Source organism: Callithrix jacchus, chromosome 13 (assembly GCF_049354715.1).
Source record: "Callithrix jacchus isolate 240 chromosome 13, calJac240_pri, whole genome shotgun sequence".
Taxonomy (NCBI): Eukaryota; Metazoa; Chordata; class Mammalia; order Primates; family Cebidae; genus Callithrix; species Callithrix jacchus.
This window is the reverse complement of record NC_133514.1, coordinates 121,782,056-121,798,368: the sequence shown is the minus strand read 5'-3', so window position 1 is coordinate 121,798,368 and position 16,313 is coordinate 121,782,056. Positions and strand designations below refer to the sequence as shown.

General features: G+C 57.7%; 1 protein-coding gene across 6 annotated transcripts in view; it reads right to left on the bottom strand.

Annotated features, from left to right (window-relative positions):
• Positions 1-6,729: 6,729 nt before the first annotated feature.
• NFATC1 (nuclear factor of activated T cells 1) overlaps positions 6,730-16,313 on the bottom strand; it is a 132,408-nt gene continuing 122,824 nt past the window's right edge. For all 6 annotated transcript variants that reach the window (XM_035271395.3, XM_017963563.5, XM_035271396.3 and 3 more), the window contains one exon: positions 6,730-8,346. In XM_035271395.3, coding sequence (XP_035127286.3) covers positions 8,297-8,346 — 50 coding nt within the window. In that variant the 3' untranslated portion in view covers positions 6,730-8,296. The remainder of the gene's footprint in view (positions 8,347-16,313) is intronic.

Below are 16,313 nucleotides of genomic sequence, written 5' to 3'. Positions count from 1 at the left end.
ATGCCAGCAAGACAGCCTCCATTCTGCGCCGGAGACAAGCCTGAACGCACATACAAACTGAAATCATGTAAAGTGTATTCTCAACTACAATGAAATTATGTTAGAAAACCTGGAAATTCCCAAATATTTGAAAACTCAATACTTCTCAGTAGGTCATAAAAGAAGTCAAATGGAAATTAGAAAGGATTTTGAGTTTAATAAGGAGAAAACAAATCCACATTTGTGGGATACATTGAAAGCAGTTTGAAGGGCCATTCACAACACTGCGGGCTCGAGTCAGAAGAGAAGGAAGCCTCAGACAGATGACATTGGAGTTCACCCTAAGCAACTAGAGAATGAAAATGAAATTCCAAGTGCGCAGACGTAAGGTAATGGTAGATATCAGAGTTTATGATATTTGCAATCAGAAGCCAGTTCTTTGAAGAGATCAACAAAATTGATAAACTTCCAGCCAGAATGCTCAGGAAAAAGAGAGACCGCACACATGGCCCCGGTGGCAAGGGAGAATCAGGGGGACGCCCTGTGGGTTCTGTGGACGCCACAGCACAGGATGCCAAGGAGGGGGGATGCCACAGCACAGGGTGCCAAGGAGGGGGGGATGCCACAGCACAGGGTGCCTGGGGGGGACGTCCTTTGGGTTCTGTGGATGCCACAGCACAGGGTGCCACAGTGGGGACATCCTTTGTGTTCTGTGGATGCCACAGCACAGGGTGCCACAGACGCCTTCATGCTGGTTCACTCTCCAACTGCACGATATGGACACATTCCTTAAAGGACATAAGCTACCAAAGTCATAAATGTCAGAACTCAAGGCCCCTGAATAACACTGTATCCACTAGAGAAATTAGTAACTAGCTATCTTCTGCAAAGGAAACCACAGGCCCAGATGACTTCACTGTGAATTCCACCACACCAATTCTACACAGACTCTTCCAGAGCCAGGAGGAGGCTCTTCCCAGCTCATTCTGAGGCTGGTGTGACTGGAGCCAGAACCAGACAGTGGCATTAAAGGCAGAGGCGGTGCTGCCCACTGACCCCTGGGGCCTGCAGTACTGACCGTGGGGTCACGCGGCGAGGGGACCGGGGTCTCCATCCCCAGCTTGATCCGCTTCTTCATGTCGTTTTCCTGCACCTACTGCCTGTTTAGATTTTAAAGGCCAGGAGAGTGGTAAGAACAGGGAAGAAAGGTAGGAAGAGATTTAGGAGGCCGCGAAGGGAAGAGAAGGGTTTGGAAGAAGCTTCCAGTGTGACTTAAACCTGCTTAGACACTGGAGAGAGGCAATTCTCAAAAGGGATTCCTGGGCTCACTCTGTCCTGTAACTCTCCTATTCACTGGCTGAAACTAAATCCCCAAAGGAAGTCCAGAAAGCTGTCATTTAAAGTTAGATCACTAATAATACGTTCCACCAATTAAGGGGTATTTTAACGCAACCCTTCTTCACCTGACATAAAAAAATAACGAATCATTTATCTGGTTGGACTAGAACCCCTTTACAGTGGTCTTCCAGGGAAACTGTATCTCAGAGAATTTGCTAACAGTTTTAGGATTGCTGTGAATCTGAGCCCTTAAAATTGTGGGAAAATTGGAATGTGCAGACAGACACATGGGTGGTTGGGATCCAGAGCTGCTGGGACCTGGAGGTGCAGGGACCCGGAGCTGCTGGGACCCAGAAGTACTAGGACCTGGAGCTGCTGGGACCCAGAGGTGCAGGGACCCGGAGCTGCTGGGACCCGGAGCTGCTGGGACCTGGAGGTGCAGGGACCCGGAGGTGCAGGGACCCGGAGCTGCTGGGACCCGGAGCTGCTGGAAGTGCCATCTCTGCAGCTGCAAGGGGACTCTGTGCAGCCTCCCACGTCATCCAGGTTCTGTTGTGGTCTCTTTGCCACCAGAGAGCAGGTGACACTCAAAGAGTTGCCAAGACAGCGAAGAACATTAGCTTTTGAATGGACCCTTCCTTTACAGCTGTGGGTACTGAGTCCTGTCAGCTCAGTTCTTGGGGCTGCATTAGACGTGCAGACTTATGGGGCCACACCCAAGAGAGGAAGGAGGGGCAGGAAGGGCCTGGGAACGTGAGACCAGGCTGGGAACTGTGGAAGGAGCCCGGGAAGGAGGGAGGGTGGTGGACGGCTGCAGGGTGGTCTGTGAAAGGCTCGGCCTGGGCACGTCATAGGTGCATAGAGGCCTGGGTAGCTGCTGTGCCAGGCACTGGCTGGGTCCACCCTGGAAGAGCGGCCCCCCAGGTCTTACAGGCTGCTCTGGCTCCAGCTGACCCATGGGAGATCTGAATGGGTGGGGCTGGGGTGGGGTGTGTGGGGCTTTGTTCGCTGAGCCTGTGGGGCCAACACCAAGGGGGCTCTTCCTGCTCCCAGCCTGGAACCGTCCCTGGTCACCTCTCCCCCCATGTCGCGTCCATTCCAGTGCTGACTGAGGCCTCTGGCTCTGAAACGGAACCTGGATGGGATCCCTCTCCAGCACCTTCACCACGGCTGCCGCTGCTGGGTGACTGGGCACTGCCACCTGCTTGCTCTTAATCGTCACTTTTCTGTCTCCTAACTGGTCTCCTGGCCCCTGGGCAGCCTGCTCTCAGGGGTGGTGTGGGGGCCATTTCAGATCTCACATCGGCACCTCCCCACCGCCTGTCACAGCCAAGGTCCTCAGGGTCACCCACCAGTGACCGCCACCTCCCCGACTTCTCACAGTGTCCTCTGCTGCTCTCGCCTGACACCCAAAAGTCAGTGGCTTCCAGCACACCCTCACTACTGCAGAGCTCGGCAGGAGCTGCTGGGCCCTGTTCTCCTCGCTGCTGGGCCCTGTTCTCCTCGCTGCTGGGCCCTGTTCTCCTTGCTGCTGGGGAGGCAGCTCCTTCGCCTGCCGGCTGCTCATTCGCTCTCAGGCTCCTTTCTCTTTTTCTCTTAGTTGCTTGCTCTTTAGTGTGGCTGGTGCTGGCTGCCTGCTGGGACACCCACTGAGGCCTCCCCGTGTGGCCTGGGCTTCCTCATGGGCTGGCTGGTCTCGAGGGGGAGCGTCCCGGGGAAGCAGGCAGGGAATGCTGCCCAGCCCAGCAGGTCCTGGAGAGCCACTTCCTGGCCTGACCTTCGCTGAGGCCATCACAGTCCATGATACAGCTTGGAAAATGCGCTTCTGCAGATTCTGCAGATTCGCGGCTGGACAGAGCAGTGGGGGTGAGGAGTAGAAGCCCAGACCATGCCCCCAATGCCTAGGTTGTAAGAGCGGGCCCAGCAGGAGGGGAAGTGGCCCGTGAGAGGCTGACTGCTGTGGGCCTGAATCACCCCAGCTCCCCACCATCCGGATAGGATCCTGGGCAGCCCCAGCTCTCCCCACCATCTGGATGGGACCCACATCACCCCCAGCTCCCCCCACCCCATCTAGATGGGACCCAGGCCACCCCCAGCTCCTCCCCGTGCAGGTGGGACTCAGGCTACCCTCCTTTTTGGGAAAAGGGCAATGCATTTTTGCATTTGTTTGCCTGCTGGAGAGAGACGTGCTCTGCTATGAAACCGTACACAGCAGCTGCAGCACGTCTGCTCTCCGGCCACACTCCGCTCCGTCCTGGAACCAAGGTCCCATGTGCTGAAAAACTCACTGAGCCCAGAGAGAACAGCCTCATGGAAACAGGAGTCGCTTTCAATGACACAATCCAGAAAACCCCGAGTGACTCTGAGCTGCATTTGTGGAGAGGCTGGATGCCGAGTCCCAGGGTCAGCTGGAGATTCGTTGTGTAAATGCCCACAGAAGCCCCTTTACTCATGAAACACTTTCACCTGCGCGCTTACATCTTACAGCACTGAGGATCCTCACCAAGGCTGTTTTCTCTATTACAGTTTATATTTGAAGCAAAATGAACTGTGTCAGCTAGTTCTGCGGGCACCATCGAAATGCGTCAGCTAGTTCCATGGGCACTGTTGGAATGTGTCAGCTAGTTCTGTGGGCACTGTCATGGTGACCTGGACACTGCATTTCGGTCCCGACAGAAACCCAAGGCAGGGTGGTCTGCTGGGGGCTTCAGGTGGGCACGGGGGACAGCTGGGGGCTGCAGGTGGGCATCGGGGGTGCTGGGGGCCTGCAGATGGGCACTGGAAGGGGCTGGGGTCTGTGGGGGAAGCTTCAGGTGGGCACAGGGTGGGGGTAAGTGGGGGGCCGCAAGCAGGGTTGGGGTGGGGGGCAGTGGGGGGCTGCAGACAGGGTTGGCTGGGGGGTCTGCTCTCTGCTTTGGTATAAATGAATGTTTAGTCATCTACGTAACTTAATTTTTCTGGCATAAATAATTATAAATACGATGTGCTTCACATATGGGATTCCAAATTAGGTTAGTGAGCCAGGATCTTAGGGATGGATCATTTAAAAGCTGAGGAGAAAACAGGTCCTCAAACAGTTAAGCATACAATTACCATAATACCCCAGAGTTCTACTCCCAGAGAGTATGCCCCAAAGAACTGAAAACAGGGACATGAACAAACACCTGAACAGCAGCGTTCACAGCAGCCAAGAGGCGGGAGCCAAATGTCCGTCAGCTGAGGAAGGACCCACACGTGGGGTCCCCCCCGGGGAACAGGACTCGGCCGCAAAAAGGGATGAAGTGCTGACACACACTGCGACACGGACGATCCTTGGAAACACGCCACGGGAGACACCAAGCACAGACAGCCCCACAGTCGTGATTCCACTGACAGGAGCCACCCAACAGGCAAACCCGCAGAGACGGCATTGACCTGCGGTCCAGGGGCCTGCGGGGGGGGGGGGGCAGGGAGGAACCTGTGTGTACTCTGGAGGTGGTGAGAGAGGTGGTGGCTACACAACCTTGTGAATGTACAAAACACCACGGAATGGTATGTTTTAAAGGGGTCACTTTCATCTTGTGTGAATTTACAATGTTAAAAACCCACAGAGCGAGCCGGGGACTTCCCTTGAAGAGGTTATTTTATCTCGGCCTCAGCCCACTCTGCGCGGTCGCCTCCCCACACTCACTCAGAAGTAACTCGTTAATCTCAACATGGCACGTATTTTTTAAATTTTCACGTTGAGACACCCTGCCAGTGATGTCGCTGCTGGGGACGTTGTGTGGCAGACGTGGCAGGATTACCAGAAACAGCTGATTTTTTGGATCCTTCTCTAGAAGCGGGGCCAGGGTGCGTCCTGGGTGGGGAACACAGGGGGAAGGGCCCCAGGCTGTTATGAGACGCCCTCACCAGGGCCCAGACTGTTATGTGGTGAGACGCTCTTCAGGGGCCAGAAGCACACGCATCTGGGTCTTTCCTGGCTGCACTTGGCTCTGAGGGAAACTTGATCTTTATATTGTTTCGTGCCAGGGTCTCCACTTAGGAGCAAAACAATTGTGGCCTTGTGCACGGTTGTGGCTGCTTTGCCTCTGGCGAAGTGATTCTCAGAACACGCCTGTCCTCACAGCTCCCGCAGGACTTCGGACCGAGGACCGCGTGCTAGAGAGAGGCCAGCAGAGGCCTGGAAGGTGGTCCCACTGCCTCGAGAGCTGACCCCTCCCAGCTCCCCAGGAAAGCGCAGCCTCGAGGGCAGTGCATGTAACCAGCCCGTGGGTGCATTTTTCTCATTACTCAAAATCAACCTAAAAGGCACAGACACGAGGAGTTATTCAGAGCAGCTCTACCTCCTTTGCAGAAAGCATCATTGTATACATTCGTAGTTTTGGAACATAATATTCTATTACTGGGGTTCAGGACAGCAAAGGAAGTTTCAAAGTCATGTTGAAAGAGCTTCCAGCACATTCTGCATGGACAGCTCCACCTGCTCTCAGCAGAGGGAATCGGGAGCCTGCTGGCCGCCTCTCAATGGAACGGTCCAAGCCTGTTAGGCCCTGACTGGGGCCAGCTGGAGGAGAGCGGCGGCTTAACCCTCCCTGGGGCAGACGCGGGAGCCCTCCCTACTCGCTCAGAGTCCAGAGCTCCTAACACCCGCAGTGTCTCCTCCCAGCTCCCCTGGACGCCGGCCTCCTGTGCCCTCCTCATGCCACCCCTTGGGGGCCTTTAACGCTGCTCGAAGGCTTACTTCACATGTTGCCAAGTGCAGACACCTGCTGCCAATTAACTGCTTTAGGTGGTGATGGCTTCTTCAGTCCTTTAACTCAAGCCATCCACCTCGGAGCAAAAGAAATCGGAATTCTTGCATTTTATAAAGTTTTAAAAGAAAAATGTTTCCGAAAGACAAGAACAGTAATCACTGTAAAAGGTCCAAGCTTCAGGCTTTGACTAATGGCCAGATAATGTTTTCCCACCCGAACGTGAAGTAGGAGACCGGGGTGGGGAAAGAGGAAGAGCCGCGAGAGCCTGTGGTTTCTGTACACGCATTCCCTGCCAGATGATTGTCAAATGGCGTGTGACTGTGTGTGGCCAAAGCCTCACCCAGGATATTTCTCGGAGCAGAAATATTTGGCACAAGCAGGAGCTCCTTCTCCACCTTGCCCGGGTGAACGTTTCTGAAGGGCTCTGGTCAGAGGGCCTGGGAACTATTCCACATCTCACGAACTGCTATGGCAGGTTTTCACCTAAACACAGAACACAACAGCTCTCCTGGCAAGGTGCCCCCCACGGGTGAGTGGCTGGGTCTGCACAGCCTTCCCAATGTGAGGCTCATCTCACAGACAGTCCAAGTACGTGCACACGAGCGCACACAAACGCACACTCAAAACAAGGTGGGATCTTCCACACACGTCACGAATCACTCGCAGACTGAGCCAGTCCAGCAAAAAAAAATATGGCTTTATTGGATCCATTTCGTAACTACAAAGACAGCTGACACAAACACCAAACTTTTCCGTCTCGATGACGGTCCGTCAACGAGAAAGGCTCCATGCAGCTCCCACGGCGCCAGGGGCAGGGTGGGCACCCAGCTGTGGGCGAACGTACATGCAGCCACACGTCCGCACGCCCTCGCAGCTCCACGCAGCCCCACGGGAGGGCCTGCAGGCCGTTTCTTCCTGTGAGTTACACACAGGAGCAGCCGTCGTGCTGTAGCGTATTACAGATGGTCCTGCAGGAGCCTCAGTGACTCCACAGCTGGCACCTCCAGCCGCAGGTGCAATTCGGGCATGTTCCACCAGGCGGCGTTAATTCCTAAGGCACCAGTTCAGGTCGACCGTGTTTTCATGAAGAAACCATGCTTTTTGGTTATATGGGACAAGAGACCACGGCGAGTCATCATACATCAAAAGCAGTTACCTGTACACAAGCAGTAGCAGAGCCTACACGGACCCATCTGCGGACAGTCACTAGTCTGGAAACTCCGCAGGCCGCGTGTTAAAGCGTCGTTTTTGGTGTCGGTTTTTCAGATGAAGCAGAGTGTGAGGCTTCTGTGAAACAATTATAACTGAACAGACAGATTGCACTCACTTTGCGTGTTATTTACAATCAGTTTCTAATTCTGCCATCTGGTCACCTACAGCTACTGTGAGTGCCAGCTCCTGGCTCTCTGAAGTCCTCCCTGGACCGCACCAGAGGAGAAAACGCGGCCGTCTGCTAGAGGTGACACGGACGGGACTCCAGCAGGAGCAGCGGGGTCCTGGGGCGAACGCGGGAGCGCTGGCCGGGAGAGCCATTCATTACACACAAGCATATGCCGAGATAGGTACATACATGCAGACGCAGGCCCATCCTATCACAGGTTTGTTTCTGTCCAGTAACCCATGTTGTGCTATTCAACTTACTGTGCTGTGTTCAAAGCCAGATTAAAAGCAAAGATGCCAGCACGCGACCGTGAACAGTCTACGGTTTAACGGCGCCGGCGAGGGAAGCGCACGACCCGAGAGCTGAGATGACAGACTGGAAGATTCCAGAACGCACTGGATGAGCCAGCAAGATTGTACTTCGTGGCCCCGGAAACGTTCCCTACGGCGGAGACTCGTGTGGGACCCCTCGAAGCCTGCCAGCACCGTCTGCACTTGCACAAAGGATAAACCCTCACGTGAACTGTGCTTACAGTCTCTGCTCCCACAGTCGCAAATTCAACGCTCAGTTCCACGGCGCCCTGACGCTGTAGTTAAGTAAGGCACTTCCAGTATTGAAGCCCAGGGTGCCAGAGGGCTGGGCTTGGGGTCAGGCTGCGTGTGGGCTGCTCCCGTGGCGGCCTAGCCACCTCCCTCTGTTGTCCTGAGACGGTGGCCTCCCTTCCTCGCTGGAGAGCCACTTGCTTGAACTACTCATCTTTAGCTCCCAGCGTTGTCAGTTGCAGGTTCTGAGTGGCACCAGGTGTGTTCAAATCTTTGCTAGAGTCAGCACACCCGCTGAACTGAATGCTCCCAGGTGGCAACTATGAGTGGGTGCTCGTGCTGGAGAGGTCATTTCGTATTATTTCATTTACTGCAAGAAAACAAAAATGGAGAAAGTATTAGGGAAACACGCCTCTCCAGCAAGTATCTATAAATACCAAAGAAATGCCCCAGCCCTGCCTCTCATCAGTGACGCTCACGCCTGTGATAAGGCGTCCCCCCAGGAACCCCTGTTTCCTGCGTGGTCCCGCCCTGGCCTGTGAGTGTCCTGAGCCAGCGCCCAGCTGCCTCGGCGGAGAGCTGGGGTCACCACAGTGCCCACCCTCATGCGCAGCATGGTGCCAGGCCAGGTGCCAGCTGCGGTGCTGGGAAGGTGTGGCGGGCGTCTCTCCCCGGATCGAGGGACACACAGGTCCACAGCGGTGCTGGGAAGGTGTGGGGGGCGTCTCTCCCCGGATCGAGGGATGCACACGTCCACAGCGGTGCTGGGAAGGTGTGGGGGGCGTCTCTCCCCGGATCGAGGGACGCACACGTCCACAGCGGTGCTGGGAAGGTGTGGGGGGCGTCTCTCCCCGGATCGAGGGACGCACACGTCCACAGCGGTGCTGGGAAGGTGTGGGGGGCGTCTCTCCCTGGATCGAGGGACGCACACGTCCACAGCGGCACCTCTGTGGAGGCAGCACCAGCGTCGCCTGAGCCTCTCAGGCTCTTCCTGAGTTTATTTCCCTCCGGAGGGCGGTGTCCCCGAGTCCCCCACATGCCGGTGACATTCCCTTCACCTGTGGCTTCTGGCAGATGGAGAGGAAATGAGCAGCACTGCTAGGGCCTCTGTGAGCTACGCACATCCCTGCTCCACCCACCTCCTGCCGCGGCCGCCTGATGGGCGCTGAGATAGGGATTTGCCACCGCGCCAAGCCTCGTCCCATCTCCCAGGTTCTGGCGGGGGTACGCTGACGTCACGGAGCTGCCCAGGCTTCTCTCTGCCCTGGGCTGGAGTGCCCCCAGCCCAGATAAGCCCATGTGTTTCTGCAAAGGCCCCGGCCTGTCTCAGGGAGGCTTCCTGGAGCCATCAGCGGGCGTGCATTTCATCACCCCACTCCCTTTCCCAAATTCCCTTTCAACAACCCCCCTGACTATTTTTAAGAATAACAATAACAAAACGCAGATGCAGAACCAGGAACTGTGTCATGGGAACCGATAACAGGACGCGCTGGCACCCAGTTCCAGGGGAATCCTGGCTGCACACACCCGAGGCCGGCTCGCCAGGCCCTGCAGGGTCGGAGACCCGGGCAAAGGTGCCCCACATGCCTGGCCCCGCTGGCAGCACCCGCTGGCACGTGCCCATGCAGGGCCCTGGCTCCGTCTGGGTGGGAGCTCGGCCTTTGTGAAGACACAGGCACACCTGGGCTCCCCCAGGCCGCGCAGATCCTGGCCCTCAGCCCAGGACACAGAGGGCCCCGCCCCCAGTGTGGAAGGCACCAGAAGGAGCCTGGCTCCCGCCCTCCGTGTGGCTCTTCACACAGGCTAATGAGGAGTAACAGGGCCCAGGTGCCCGCAGGCTGCCCCGTACCAGTGTTCAGGACCAGACTTGTCCTGGAGAGCACGGCGGCTCCTGCACCACAGGCACTTTCCATGACACCCTGCACAATGCAGAGGGGGGTTCTGCTCGGCGTGGGTGGCACGTCCCTACCCAAACGCCTGGGCGGCCGCTTCCTCCCCGTCCTCGCGCCGCCATGCTGCTGAGTGCAGCCGCCCCGGAACCCCAGGCCCTGCTGTGCTCGGCCTGTGGCATGAGATGTGGATGCCCAGAATTGGGCACCAGTTAACTCCTTTCCCACTGCACTGGTTCAGCCTTGCTGCAAAGAGGCGTCAGCAGAGGCAGGAGGAGGACCCACATCCCAGGAGGAGGAGGCCCCTTCCCAGGAGGAGGAGCCGCTTCCCAAGAGGAGGAGCCCCTTCCCAGGAGGAGGAGCCGCTTCCCAGAAGGAGCCACTTCCCAGGAGGAGGAGGAGCCGCATCCCAGGAGGAGGAGCCCCTTCCCAGGAGGAGGAGCCGCTTCCCAGGAGGAGGAGCCCCTTCCCAGGAGGAGGAGCCGCTTCCCAGGAGGAGGAGCCCCTTCCCAGGAGGAGGAGCCTCATTCCAGGAGGAGGAGCCGCTTCCCAGGAGGAGGAGCCTCATTCCAGGAGGAGGAGCCGCATCCCAGGAGGAGGAGCCCCTTCCCAGGAGGAGGAGCCGCATCCCAGGAGGAGGAGCCACATCCCAGGAGGAGGAGCCCCCTTCCCAGGAGGAGGAGCTGCTTCTCAGGAGGAGGAGGCCCCTTCCCAGGAGGAGGAGGACCCTTCCCCAGGAGGAGGAGCCACTTTCCCAGGAGGAGGAGCCGCTTCCCAGAAGGAGCCACTTCCCCGGAGAAGGAGGCCCCTTTCCAGGAGGAGGAGCCGCTTCCCAGGAGGTGGAGCCCCCTTCCCAGGACAGGGAGACCCCTTCACAGGAGTAGGAGCCCCTTCCCAGGAGGCCGCCTCAATTTGGGTTTGGGTAGCTCAGAACAGGCCCCACCTGTGGGGGAAGGGAGGCGGCCCAATGTCCAGAGAGCGCTTGAGGTCGGGTCCTCATTCACCGAGGCCAATGGGGCTCCAGAAAAAAACTCCTGTCAGAACAGGATTGTGGGGTTCAAAGAGGGCTAGATGGTCAACACCGGAAGAGAGGGGCCTACGAGGAAACAGTGAAGCCATGGAGGGCCGTGAAGGGGAACAGGGACAGGAGAGAGACACTAGAGAAAGTAAAGGTGGGTGTGGGGAGGTGTGGGGGTAATAAGGTGGGTGTGAGGAGGTGTGGGGGTAATAAGGTGGGTGTGGGGAGGTATGGGGTAATAAGGTGGGTGTGGGCAGGTGTGGGGGTAATAAGGTGGGTGTGGGGAGGTGTGGGGGTAATAAGGTGGGTGTGGGGAAGTGTGGGGGTAATAAGGTGGGTGTGAGGAGGTGTGGGGGTAATAAGGTGGGTGTGGGGAGGTATGGGGTAATAAGGTGGGTGTGGGGAGGTGTGGGGGTAATAAGGTGGGTGTGGGGAGGTGTGGGGGTAATAAGGTGGGTGTGGGGAAGTGTGGGGGTAATAAGGTGGGTGTTGGGAGGTGTGGGGGTAATAAGGTGGGTGTGGGAGGTGTGGGGGTAATAAGGTGGGTGTGGGAGGTGTGGGGGTAATAAGGTGGGTGTGGGGAGGTGTGAGGGTAGTATGGTGGGTGTGGGGAGGTGTGGGGGTAATAAGGTGGGTGTGGGGAGGTGTGGGGGTAGTATGGTGGGTGTGGGAGGTGTGGGGGTAATAAGGTGGTTGTGGGGGGTAATAAGGTGGGTGTGAGGAGGTGTGGGGGTAATAAGGTGGGTGTGAGGAGGTGTGGGGGTAATAAGGTGGGTGTGGGAGGTGTGGGGGTAATAAGGTGGGTGTGGGGAGGTGTGGGGGTAATAAGGTGGGTGTGGGGAGGTGTGGGGGTAATAAGGTGGGTGTGGGGAGGTGTGGGGGTAGTATGGTGGGTGTGGGAGGTGTGGGGGTAATAAGGTGGGTGTGGGAGGTGTGGGGTAATAAGGTGGGTGTGGGGAGGTGTGTGGGTAATATGGTAGGTATGGGGAGGTGTGTGGGTAATAAGGTGGGTGTGAGGAGGTGTGGGGGTAATAAGGTGGGTGTGGGGAGGTGTGAGGGTAGTATGGTGGGTGTGGGGAGGTGTGGGGGTAGTATGGTGGGTGTGGGAGGTGTGGGGGTAATAAGGTGGGTGTGGGGGGTAATAAGGTGGGTGTGAGGAGGTGTGGGGGTAATAAGGTGGGTGTGGGGAGGTGTGGGGGTAGTATGGTGGGTGTGGGAGGTGTGGGGGTAATAAGGTGGGTGTGGGAGGTATGGGGTAATAAGGTGGGTGTGGGGAGGTGTGGGGGTAATAAGGTAGGTTTGGGGAGGTGTGGGGGTAATAAGGTGGGTGTGAGGAGGTGTGTGGGTAATAAGGTGGGTGTGGGGAGGTGTGGGGGTAATAAGGTGGGTGTGGGGAGGTGTGGTGGTAATAAGGTGGGTGTGGGGAGGTATGGGGTAATAAGGTGGGTGTGAGGAGGTGTGGGGGCAATAAGGTGGGTGTGGGGGTAATAAGGTGGGTGTGAGGAGGTGTGGGGGTAATAAGGTGGGTGTGGGGAGGTGTGAGGGTAGTATGGTGGGTGTGGGGGTAAGGTGGGTGTGGGAGGTGTGGGGGTACTAATGATGAGAGATGGAGGTCTCAGGGCTCCAGTGAGGGAACATGGTATCTGACAGTGGCATTCTGGGCACGGTGTCTGAGGTCTGCACTCATTTGTGGGTTGCATTGTCTGCGTGGCAGCAGAGATCTGTTGTTCCCTGGGCACAGGAGGGGCGTCTATTGAGGGCTGAGAGAGAAAAACGGGTGGCCATGGGGCTTCCTCTTGCTGCCCACAGGCACCTGAGACCCGGGGGAGAGCCCGGTGCGGGGTGGGAAGTTCCTCGGCATATCCTCTGGCCACCCAGGTTCCCACTGAGGCCGAAGCAGCCGACGGTGCTCTCTGCCTCCTCTGCAGTGGCCGCTGAGCTTTTGGGAGGGGAGGAGGGCGGCCTGAGGCACGGGGCCGGGGCCTGCAGGGCCAGCAGCCTGCACCCCACTCCTGTGGCTGGCGGTGCACGCGGCCAACCTTGTCCCAGCACCGGGTCAAGGGTGTTCCCCATGGTCACTGCAGGGATGCGCAGCCAGGACCAGACACTGCCCAGGCACCCTCCAGGGCCTCCCAAGACCCCACAGCAGCAGCACAGGCAGGCCTTATGCCACACATGCACAGGGACGTCCCACCTAGTCCCACCCCTGCCCCGATGACGGCACAGCAACCAGACCACAGAGGAGGCTGCACTGCCCACCTGTCCACGCCTCGGACCTGCACAGAGCCACACCCGCCCGCAGACACGGCCTGTGCCTCACCCTGTGAGGAGAGCCTTGGCTCCCCTTCCCGTCATGGCAGACAACAGCCATCCTGGGGTCAGCTGAGGCCGGAAGCCACTGGTGCTGAAAGGCGGGTCCCCCCTACTCCTTCCCGCCACGGGTGCTTCTGACCCATGAGGTCACCCACAGCTGCCTGCTCTGCCCTGTGTTCCGGGGGTGGCTTTCCTGGGCATGGCTGCCGATGCCACCTACGCTTTCCCACACCAGCTCTCTCTGCTGATAATTTCCATCTTCTTGCTCAGCTTTTCCACAGGCACAAAGGGTTTTTCCCTTGGTACCATATTTTGAATTGCAGGTAACATGTGACCCTCAAGACGTCTCAGCGACGTGAAAGAGGAAACTTGCTTTGCCTAACGTCAGATGTCCCCGCAACAGGATGTGGTGAGCTGTTATACCACACTTTAATTTAATAAGGAGGGTTTTTTCCCTTATATTAGACTTTCTCAAAAACGCTCCTGAGGTGGAAACTCTTGTTTTTCCTAAGCTCGAGTGTGGCGTCTTGAGTCCTTGCTAAACGGGTGCCTCCTGGAGGCCACACCCACTCCCACGCTCACACCCACCCTCCATACACATCTGGAATTGAGTGGAGGAAATCAGGTTATTTTTAAATACAAAAACTGCAAGTACAAGGGCAGGCGGGGCTTCCACCTGCATCACCTGTGAATCTGTCTGCTCCCGCTGGGGCCACACGGCTCCCCCCAGCTGTGCGTAAACAGGCCGTAGGCGAGACGCCTTTCTCAGTCGAGTATTTGTACCTTCACACCACCGGCTTCTTTTCCTTCATTTTGAAGGAAAACTGACATTTAAACTTTGCCCTGCAGTGAGCTCTCCAAAGCAGATCTCTTAGGGTTCACTGCGCTGAGAATGTGAGCCAGGGAGGAGCTGCGAGGTCCGGATGCCCTTCCATGTGTTTTAGCCCCTCGCTGCCTGGCTTGGAAGCAAAGTTTTTCTGCATTTCTGAATGTCTGGTTTCTGAAAGCAATTAAGGATCCTGTATTTTAAGGAATGAGCAAGCTACCCATTTCCCCAGCCGGCTTGCAGCCCTGCCTGGCCCTCCAGGCACCTGTCTGAGTCTGCTTCTCCCAGCAGTCCCAGGAGGAACAAAGGCAGGCACTGTAGTCACCTGTTCTGTCCATGGGGACCATGGAAGGCTCAGAAAGTAGGAACGGCAGCCTGGGACCCCACAACTGACAGGGTGGGGCTGACCCTCACTGGGGTCTGAGCTCGGCCAACTCTGCGGGGTCCTAGGACTGCCACCTGCCCTGTATCCCCCTAGACGGCCACCTGAGGCTCCGATGGACAAGCCACAGTGTGAGGTGTGAGTTTCTTCTTTCATCCTTAGTAGGAAAGTCATGGGAAGCTGGAATGGGACTCCTGGCTGGTGCCTGGGGGTTACTCATACCTTAGGACAGGAGGGCTCCCTGGCGTGTACCGTCTTCTCTTCTGCAAATCAGCAACACCCCATCCCTTCGCTCTGTGGTCCCCCCTGTTTCCCTGCACGGTGGCCTGGAACTTGACCGGTCTGAGCTAAGGCAGGGCGGGGGGTGGGGTGAGGTTACTGCTACTTTCCTTTCCCGTTGTGTGAGCCTTTTAACACAAGCAAAACACACACATACACACCAGCAGATGCACCTCCCACACACAACAGCAGACGCACCCCCCCCAGAGCAGCAAACCCACACACACCAGCAGACACACCCGCCACACCAGCAGATACCCCCCCACACACCAGCAGACTCACCCCACACACACCGGCAGACCCACCCACGACACACCGGCAGATACACCCCCCACACACCGGCAGACTCACCCTGCCACACACCGGCAGACTCACCTCCACACACCGGCAGACTCACCTCCACACACCGGCAGACTCACCTCCACACACCGGCAGACTCACCCCACCACACACCAGCACTCACCCACACACACACCAGCAGACTCACCTCCACACACCAGCAGACTCACCCCACACACACCAGCAGACTCACCTCCACACACCAGCAGACACATCCCACACACACAGCAGCAGACTCACCCCCCACACACACCAGCAGACTCACCCCCTACACACCAGCAGACTCACCTCCACACACCAGCAGACTCACCCCCACACACCAGCAGACTCACCCCTGCACACACCAGCAGACTCACCCCCCACACACACCGGCAGACTCACCCACACACACACCGGCAGACTCACCCACACACACACCGGCAGACTCACCTCCACACACCAGCAGACTCACCCCCCACACACACCAGCAGACTCACCCCCACACACCAGCAGACTCACCCCCACACACACCAGCAGACTCACCTCCACACACCAGCAGACTCACCCCACACACACCAGCAGACTCACCTCCACACACCAGCAGACTCACCCCACACACACCAGCAGACTCACCTCCACACACCAGCAGACTCACCCCCGCACACACCAGCAGACTCACCCCCCACACACACCAGCAGACTCACCTCCACACACCGGCAGACTCACCCACACACACACCAGCAGACTCACCTCCACACACCAGCAGACTCACCTCCACACACCAGCAGACTCACCCCCCACACACACCAGCAGACTCACCCCCACACACCAGCAGACTCACCCCCACACACACCAGCAGACTCACCTCCACACACCAGCAGACTCACCCCCCACACACACCAGCAGACTCACCCCCCACACACACCAGCAGACTCACCTCCACACACCAGCAGACTCACCTCCACACACCAGCAGACTCACCTCCACACACCAGCAGACTCACCCCCACACACCAGCAGACTCACCCCCCCCACACACCAGCAGACTCACCCCCCACACACACCAGCAGACTCACCCCCCCCACACACCGGCAGACTCACCCCCCCCACACACCGGCAGACTCACACACACACACCGGCAGACTCACACACACACACCGGCAGACTCACCCCCACACACCGGCAGACTCACCTCCACACACCGGCAGACTCACCCCCCACACACCGGCAGACTCACCTCCCCACACACCGGCAGACTCACCTCCACACACCGGCAGACTCACCTCCACACACACCAGCAGACTCACCTCCAC